At 52.3% G+C, this 8,709-nt stretch overlaps 1 protein-coding gene across 4 annotated transcripts; it reads left to right on the forward strand.

Annotated features, from left to right (window-relative positions):
- The first annotated feature begins 1,124 nt into the window (after positions 1-1,124).
- Positions 1,125-7,029, forward strand: SOCS2 (suppressor of cytokine signaling 2). 4 transcript variants are annotated; one of them, XM_070788946.1, is made up of 3 exons: positions 1,125-1,148; positions 3,606-3,966; positions 5,563-7,029. In XM_070788946.1, exons 2-3 carry the CDS (start codon positions 3,828-3,830, stop codon positions 6,018-6,020), a joined length of 597 nt encoding a protein of 198 aa, XP_070645047.1. In that variant the 5' UTR covers positions 1,125-1,148; positions 3,606-3,827; the 3' UTR covers positions 6,021-7,029. The 4 variants fall into 4 exon arrangements, with proteins under 4 accessions (XP_070645047.1, XP_019815912.1, XP_019815911.1 ...); XM_019960353.2 differs by lacking the exon at positions 1,125-1,148 and adding an exon at positions 2,033-2,171; XM_019960352.2 differs by lacking the exon at positions 1,125-1,148 and adding an exon at positions 2,357-2,835.
- The last annotated feature ends 1,680 nt before the right edge of the window (positions 7,030-8,709 follow it).

Raw genomic sequence — 8,709 nt, forward strand, 5'->3', positions numbered from 1 at the left:
CAGGAAAACACAGTTAAAAAGAGCTGCTGGCAGATTCATTTCACCTGACAATTAAATGGAAATTATTTTATCTTTGCAAAATTAAAAAAAAAATCTTTTTACACTACAGAAAAGTGGGTACACTTTTCCTCTGTGATTCTCTACCAAGGAAGGAGAAGTTAAATGCAATTATTTATAGCATAATGAACCCTAGTAGAGGTAGTGGTTCAGTAAGTGTTTCTGGGCCTCAGACCAGACACAAATTCCACTTGGAATCTTATTTGTTCATTCATCCCAATCCCTCGCCCAGAACTGGAACGCAGTCCCTTAATTTTATAGAAAAGGTCGAGGGTCCAAGGAGGGTAAGAGACTTCTACAAGCTTATCCGTCTCTATTATAGAGGGTTCTAACTAGGGTTCAGTTAGCTCAGTCCTCCACATTAGACTCTAAGAAACAAACATGATTCGTCCACGAGACTCCATCGTTGACAAAACCCTTTGTTAGCTGGGAAATACACTCCTCCCCTTCCTCTCCGGCTAATTTATCAATTATTTGCGTAATTATTTACTCAAAAGCAGGAAAATTATTGAGAAAAGCCTTTTGTCCACGACTCCCCAAGTCAGGGAACTGGTTTCTGTTTCCTCGCAGAGCCAGCAGGGGGGGGCACCAAGCAAGGTTTGTGAGTCGAGCCTTTCCCCGCACCGCCCCCCCCCACCCCCGCGCCCCTCCGCTTCCTCGCCCAACTTCCCCATAGCCGGCGCTTCAACTAAAAGTGGCCATTGACCTTTCAAGCTTTTGAATAGTGATGCAATAGAAGAGTATTTCAAAGAAAAATGGTTATCGAAATGTTGGATCCGGTTTTCCCATGAGTGTTGATGATTTTTTAAAAAGTAGGTCACATTTAAAGTAGGTCACATCTCGGGAGGAGACATGCAGGGAAGGAGATGAGTTTTAACTGAGGCCAGGTGGCCTCCAACCAGGTGGGAGGAGGTGAGGGTCCCTGGGCAGGGAAGAAGAGCTGGGGATCTTTCCGCATTCCCGGTCCCCCAGGCTCCAGTTCTGCGGGAAATCCCAGAGTTGAGCTCTCCCAGGCTGCGGACACGGAGGCGGGCGGGCCACGCGGACCACAGAGCGCGCGGGTCTGAGCGTCCCCTCCGCGATCGGCGCTGGTGAGCCGGGAGGGCCGCCGGGTGGCCGGAAGGAGACGGGGGAGCGGAGGGAAGGAGGGAGGAGCAGGGCCGGGCCGATGCGGGAGACCGCGAGCAAGCCCGCCAGGGGGAGGGGACTGAGCGCGACCAGCGCAGCTTAACCAGGCGCCGCTCTCCGCCCGCTGGCAACCTTCTAGGACTCAGGCCCAGGGGACCGCCATCGGCCCACTCCCTTCGGCTCCTGGGCGTGGACCTGGAAGGGAGGGTGGTCCAAGAGGGGGCTCCCTCACTCCACGACTGTGTCTTAGAGCGGGAGGGGCCATTTCCGAGGACCTCTAGTCTCTCCAACACCCCCTCTTCAAGATGTGCGGCCTGGAAGGTCGCCTAGAGAAGGCGCGGAAGGGGTGGGCAAGACAACCCTCGGCGGCGGGCTTAGGGGCGAGCATGTCTGTTCATCGCTCGACCCCGGCGCACTGCCTGCACGGCTTGGAGACAGGCTCCCGCCGCGGGAACCGGCTCGGTGGTGGCCTGGGGCTTCTCTTGCGCGTCTCGGAGCACACCCAGGCGTTGGGGGTCAGAGGAGGGCAGATTCCCAGGCATCCGCCCCGACCGGGTAGAAACCCGAGCGCTCGGAGCCCGTCTCCCCCGAAGCCTGCGCAACTGCGCCGGAGTCTCTTTAAAGCAGTAGCGGGGGCCGCGGTCACGTGAGGTGGATTCCTGGAAAGTTCCTGGAAAGCGGCCTCCGCAGCCGCTGGGCGGGGCGCGCGGGGAGCGCGGACGCGGAGAGAGGCGGGGAGTGAGGGAGGCGCGTACGTCTGGGAAATCGCGCGCACACACCGCTCCCGGGACGGACGTTTAACTCTAGTCTCGCCGCCGCCGCCGCGGCTCGCGGGCCCTGGGCTTCCCCTGAAGCATGAGCCTCCTCGCCCGCCGCCACTGGCGCTGCGCGGGCCACGGACGGCGCGCGCCGGGGCCCCGGGTGCACGGCCTCCGGATCGCCTTCGCCTGCAGCTGGGGCGCCAAAGGAGCTCGGGCCGGCGGCAGGTATCAGACCCGGGAGCCCGAAGGCTCCGCCCCCACGAGGGCTGGGGAGGGCACTGGGGCGCGGCCGCCAGCGCCAGGCAGCCTGGGCTTCCGCAGTTTGGAGCCGCCGGGCTTGAGAGTCGGAACTGTGGCTCTGCCCGGGGGCTGGGAGCTACTGCCTGCTTTCTCCGGTTCTTTCCCGGCGTCTGGGAGTCTCCAGAGTTTTGTTTTTTTTTTTCCCTCCCCCCGCCCCTGTAAACTGCCATCCAGATTAATAATCCTTCTAATAACCTGATCTCCCGCTCCTCCCCACCCGCCTGCCTCCCGCCCTGACTCTTTCCTCCCTCCCTCTCCCCTTCTCATCTCCTTGGCTGCAGCCGGAGGGAACCCAGCAGCTGCCCCGGGTCGGGGGGCGGGGGCTGTCGGAGCCCGGAGGAGGTGTCTGAGCCCAGCCAGTCGAGGCAGTGGTCCCTGGGACTCACGTTTACTCTCTGCGCAGAGAACTCCGGACGTCTCCGCCGCTGAGCGCAGGGCTAGTCACCGCCTTGGGCATCTCGTTCCCAAATTAAAAAGTCAACAGGGGAAACAGGCAGACACCGCTCCTCCCGGGCCCCTCCCGGCTCCCCCGCCCAGTGCGGGCTGGAGTCTGCCTGGTGTGGAGGCGGCCACGGCGTTCGAGGCCGAGGTAAGGGCTCGGCGTTGGTTGTCTAGCATGTCCCACGGAGCTCTCAGCCGCGTGCTCGGCCTGGGCTCGGGTCACGGGTCGGAGCCCCCGCGAGGTCTGCGCGCTCGGGCAGATTCCTCGACAGCGCCCGCGGCGGCAGCAGCAGCAGCAGCAGGAGCCGCCCGACCTCGGGAGCGGCAGCCTCGGCGGCCCCCCAACCCGTGCCCTCAGCGGGGGCAGGGGAGCCAGGAAGCCTCTTCTGCGGGGTGGCCGCAGCTCCCGCACCTCTGAGTCCCGGACTGCCGGCTCTGCCCGGGGAGCCCCGCGGCGCTCTAGGGTCGGTAACTAGGTTTGTGCCGGGGGCTTCTTCCGGGGCTCCTCGGGCTGTGCAGAGTGTGAGAAAGGAGTGCCAATTTGGGGACCTTGCCTGTTTCCTTTTCAAATTTCTGCTTGCCCATTTACCACCGTGCCCACAGGTGACTCTTCGCTCTTCTCGTCTGCTAGTCTGCGATTTCAGAGAGCAGCCCTCGGCGGGAAATTGCCCGGTTCCCCACCCTCATCCTGTCCGCTCCCCCCGCCACCCCCACGCCCCTTGTGTCTTGGATCCCTGCTGTCTCTCTATCCTTTCTCTGGAACGGGCCAGGGCAGTAACTGGATGCTCGGGGTTAAATGGTGCAGGAGCACAGACGCGGAGGAGTCCCCGGGATTTTCCACATCCCTGCCTCTCCACCCTCACCCCGGCCGCAGGGGTCCAGTTCCGACTGACCCAACCCTCCACTTTCTCTTTGCAGGCGAACTGTGCGTGAACGCGCCTGCGGGGGATTTGGCCATCGGTGCACCGGAACCCGGGGAGGAAGAGCCTGCAGCGCCCCATCCCCACCCTCCCCACCACCATTTCGGGGACCCCTCAGGGAGTGGTTTTGGGGTTCCCACTGACTTCTAAGAGGGACGCGTGCCTTTCTCCGACCCCAGCTCGGGCGGCCACCTGTCTTTGCCGCGGTGACCTTTCTCCCATGACCCTGCGGTGCCTCGAGTCCTCCGGGAATGGCGCGGAAGGGGCGCAGAGCCAGTGGGGGACCGCGGGGTCGGCGGAGGAGCCGTCCCCAGAGGCGGCGCGTCTGGCGAAGGCCCTGCGGGAACTCAGTCACACAGGTAGGGAGCGGACCCGTCGCGACGCGTGCGAGAAGGGGGCGCCTCCCCGGAGACGAGGATGGGGCTGTGCTGGCGAGGCTGGGATCCCCGCTGCGGGGCAGGCGGCTCGCGGAGAGGATGCCGCACGGCTCTGGATCCTTGGGAATGCGAAAGGAGAGTGGTTCCTGAGGGACTCCAAGGCCTAGAGGAGGGCAGAGCTCGAGAGGGGTTCCTTGGAAATCGACTCTTAGGGCGCTGGCACTTTAGCTATTTTCCGCGGCTGCTTGGGGGTCGGCACTCGGGCTCGGATCCTAGCCGGAGATAGTGACGGCGCCTTTCCTGTCCGAGGGTTGCGAGGGCAGCGAGTGGGCGCTGCGCTGCCAGCAGCTTCAGCTGCATCCGGCTCCCGGGCCCGGCAGCCGCTGCAGCCTGGAATCTTGGCAGCCAAGTTCAGGGACCGACAGATTGCCGGGCAGGCGACTGCCGCAAAGCCGGGAGGAGGGCGGACTGCGAAGCCCCAGCCGAGCCTGGCCTCGCTGGTTTCTAGGGGCAGCCTTGCGCTTTGCACGGCTCTCTGTCGTCTCTCGGCATCTGAAAGAAGACAAGATGGGGGCGGGGAGGTGTGGAGGGGAGGTTCTGGCAAACCTGCAAGCTTTCAAAATCGGGACCCTCAGAGCTTACGTTTGGGGCAGAGTTGAAGTTTTGGTAGAGGTAGAGGGGAGGGAATAGTTCTTCACTTGTGGTTCCGGTCTTTCCTTGCGGGCCAAGGGCTTTCCCTGCGCGGGAGGAACCGGCAGATTGCAGATCCCCGAGCAGTTTTTTTGAGGTAGGGGGGTGGGGAGCATTGTTCAAACGTTTAATATGCAAGATGTCGCTAAGTCGCTTTTGGAAAACGGGATGGAAGATGGAACTGGCAGGTCGAATCGAGAATGCCAGGGAGACCGACGGTTGTGATTGGATTTGAATTAGGGCGAAGTCCAAGAGAGTTTATGGAAGACTGTAAACTTGAAGTACTAATTATCCATTGGGCTTTCTCTCCATTTCTCAATGGCTGATAAGGTAGTTGCAGTCAAAACAGCAGACAGAAGCTACTGTACTGCTCTTTTAAAATAGCGGTGCTTTCCAGGGCTTTGAAAAGAGATAAAGATTTGGAAAGGGTGGAGGTGGACACCAACCAGCCAAAAAGTTGTTGCTTTTTATTTTGTTGGAATTAACTGAAGTTGGGTTTTCCATTTTTTAAAGGGCATGGATTTTCTAACTTCTTACTTAATTTACATTAAATCTTTCATTTCACTTGAAAAGCATCATGTCTGCTCAGCCAGTGTGTCATATTACAACCATTCTTCTCTGTGTTAGAAAATCTTAAGAGAGTTCAAAGATCAGCTACAGAAAGTTACTTTTTAAAAAAGAAAGCTGGCTTGCAGTTTGTTCAGAAAATTAAACGGACCCACGTTTTCAGTAAATTTCTACAGAATGTATTTATGGTAGCCTATGGTAAACTTTCACACACTTCTTTTTATAGCTAGAACATTGTTGCCAAGTACTTGCCCTATTTTAAAAATTCTCTATAATAACTATTTAACCCTCTTTTGTTTTTCTTTTTGAACAAAACCCCAGGTTGGTACTGGGGAAGTATGACTGTTAATGAAGCCAAAGAGAAGTTAAAAGAGGCACCAGAAGGAACTTTCTTGATTAGAGATAGTTCGCATTCAGACTACCTACTAACAATATCTGTTAAGACATCAGCTGGACCAACTAATCTTCGCATCGAATACCAAGATGGGAAATTTAGATTGGACTCTATCATATGTGTCAAGTCCAAGCTTAAACAATTTGACAGTGTGGTTCATCTGATCGACTACTATGTTCAGATGTGCAAGGATAAGCGGACAGGCCCAGAAGCCCCCCGGAACGGCACTGTTCACCTTTATCTGACCAAGCCACTCTACACATCAGCACCACCCCTGCAGCATCTCTGTAGACTCACCATTAACAAGTGTACCAGCACCATCTGGGGACTGCCTTTACCAACAAGACTAAAAGATTATTTGGAAGAATATAAATTCCAGGTATAAGTGTTTCTTTTTTTTCTAAACATGCCTCCTATAGAATATCTCCGAATGCAGCTATGTAAAAGAGAACCAAATCTTGAGTGACGGCTCTGGATAACTACGCGGAATTCTAAGACCAGCTGAAGTCAATCTGATTTAATTGTGTGGCAAGGTAGCTAGGGATTTAAAGTTTTCCCCACATGTTTTCAACTGAGGGATGCTTCCCTTCCTAAGGCTGACCAAGACCAGTTGATCCTTTTAAGTTAAGAATAAAACGTCCCAAGTAAAGGCTGAAGGAACATTTTCTCAGAACTCTGACTTTCTGAGGTTCGTTGGTGTTAGGTGAAAGGTCCCAGCACTGGTAGGAGAGAAAGAGCTCCACTTAGGAGTGCTGAAGAAGTGGAAGGAACGAAACTGACACAGGCTTAACTTCAGTTCTGTGTGCCTGGTGATCAGAGTCTATTTTAGGACATTTGATATTTTGCATTCTGATGTACTTAGGAGATTTGTTAAACAGATATGCTTGTGAGTATTTATCCTTCTTTTTATGCAATTAACCAAATCAACCAAAAAAGGTGACCATGAAATCCTGTATTTGTCTTTTTACTACATGTATGAACTCTCTCGTGAATGAGTACTGTAGTAATCCTCTTCAAGGGAGCCTTATTTCAGAAATATTTCAAACTGGTGCAAATGGAAAAGATTTCTTTTCCTTTAAGGCTAAAGACAAGAATGTCATGCTATACAGGTGCAACTCAATCCCTGTTAATAAAACCATGTAGATAGAGACATTTTACCCTTTGAAACAGCTGCGTCCCCAACCTGTTGCCATTGATTTTTGGAAATGGCTTTAGGAATTTCCAAGTGGTCTAACCATAGACATTAGCAGTTGTCTCCCTTCTACCATGTAGAATACTTTGACTTAATTTTCTTCCACATATAGGGGGATACATGCCTGCTTTTCAAAGTGTTTATTTACTGCTGTTACTATTTGATTAGAATGTATTAAATAAAAAAAAATGGACTTTCACAAGTTTCACTTATTACTTTGAATACGCTTTCTTGGTAATAGAGGGTTGCCATAAAAACTTACATCGAGTGAAATAAACCAAATATTGAGCCAGAGGTAGAACGTTACTTGCCCTTCTCTAAAGTTATGGGTCACACTTGCCCTTTGCGTTTTGGAAAGCATGGTTTAGAAATTCCTAAGAGTTGCCAAGTGGCCTGGTCTTTTACAAGTTGAAAAGGCATAACACTAATGCCCTTTGTGTTTCCAAAATACCTGGTTTAGAGACTACGGAATTGTGACACAGACTCTTGTAGGTTGAAGAGGCACAATACAAAATACAAAATAACAGTTTTACGGACATTTATTGGCCACCCAGTCTCACGACTGTTGCAAATGCATCATTTTTCTGGACTCCAGACATGATTCCTGTTGCCACCTTTGAAAAAAAAAAAAAGGCCTGTGTAATTGCACACTATAGTGTGTCACTGGGAAGGTGAGCCTAGTATGCCATGTGTGTGCCCCAAGTGAATTAGCACATCAGATATAGATTAGAGTAAAACCTGCTTATCGTATATCATAAAAATATGAATATTTTCATAAGCGCTTAAAAACCGGTTTTGTGACTGGAAGGAAAGCAACTATGCATGTCCAAACAGCAGAGCCAAGCGCAAAAGATTGCTAGGTGCGCCTTAGGAAGGATTTATTTGTGGTCTAAATTTTACAGAAGAGCTGGAATTCGAGTATCTGGTCTCTGATGGGAAGATCACCTTCTCATTAGGATGTCCAGCATCTGTGCTTTCTGTATCCTCTTTTTCCACTGACAACAGTTGTGTAGTGTGGGATGTTTGACTTTGCTGGCAAACCTTTTACGTGATCGGTGCCAAGGGAGTTTGTGAAATTTCTTCAAGGTCTTTTTCCTTTCTGTTCTTATTGTTTCAAACACTCTGCTACTTCTCAGTTACTGAGAGTTGGATACATCGTCGGGTGTGAGTACCTGTGGCATTGTGGCAAGTTCTTGATGGCTAGCTAGATGATGAGAAAACCAGAGGACAGCAAAGACATCTCTGGGTTAGGCTGTGGCGCTATTATTACCTTATGCTTCAATTTTCCCTATTCCGAGTAAGTTGATAAGCATCAGGAAACAGCCTCCCACCCTTTTTGTTTGTTTTGTTTTGCTGTGTGGTGGTGTTGTTACAATGACGAGCGCCACGGATGTGTTGAGGTTATTATTGTGTGCCAGATGCTTGCTCAGCACTTTCTGTGTATTATCTCATTTAATCTTTACACTGAACAAAGTACAGTGCTTATAGGAGGTATGCCTTCTATTTGTGAGTGAGGAGGCCTTCCAGGAATATCCTAGTCATTTTTATTCCTGGAGAGGAATTACGAAGAGCAGATTGCTACTATTTCTACATTGATCCAGATGAACAAGTTAGAGCAGGCTCTAAAAGAAACCCGCAGCCTTTTTACTGCTGCCTCAACTGGGAAAGGATAGGTATCTTAATGAGCATTGTGCTCTGTGGGGTTCGAGTCAGCTTGACCTAGAGGTTTTTTCCCTAGTGTGGGGATGGGTCAGGAGCGGGTTAACTTTTTACTTGGTGACTGGTAAATGATGCCGCTTACCAATTATTAGTCACCCCATTTTTACATATTGACCAACAAAGAAGTTAAGGTTGGATGCTTATCCTCACAGAATCAGAAAAA

This window comes from Bos indicus, chromosome 5, assembly GCF_029378745.1.
Source record: "Bos indicus isolate NIAB-ARS_2022 breed Sahiwal x Tharparkar chromosome 5, NIAB-ARS_B.indTharparkar_mat_pri_1.0, whole genome shotgun sequence".
NCBI classification, from domain to species: Eukaryota; Metazoa; Chordata; class Mammalia; order Artiodactyla; family Bovidae; genus Bos; species Bos indicus.

Excerpts from the sequence above, each read along its gene's own strand:
- SOCS2 (XM_070788946.1), top strand. The coding sequence starts at position 3,828 with ATGACCCTGCGGTGCCTCGAGTCCTCCGGGAATGGCGCGGAAGGGGCG. Across the intron at positions 3,967-5,562 it reads GCGGGAACTCAGTCACACAG|GTTGGTACTGGGGAAGTATG; the intron begins GTAGGGAGCGGA and ends ACAAAACCCCAG.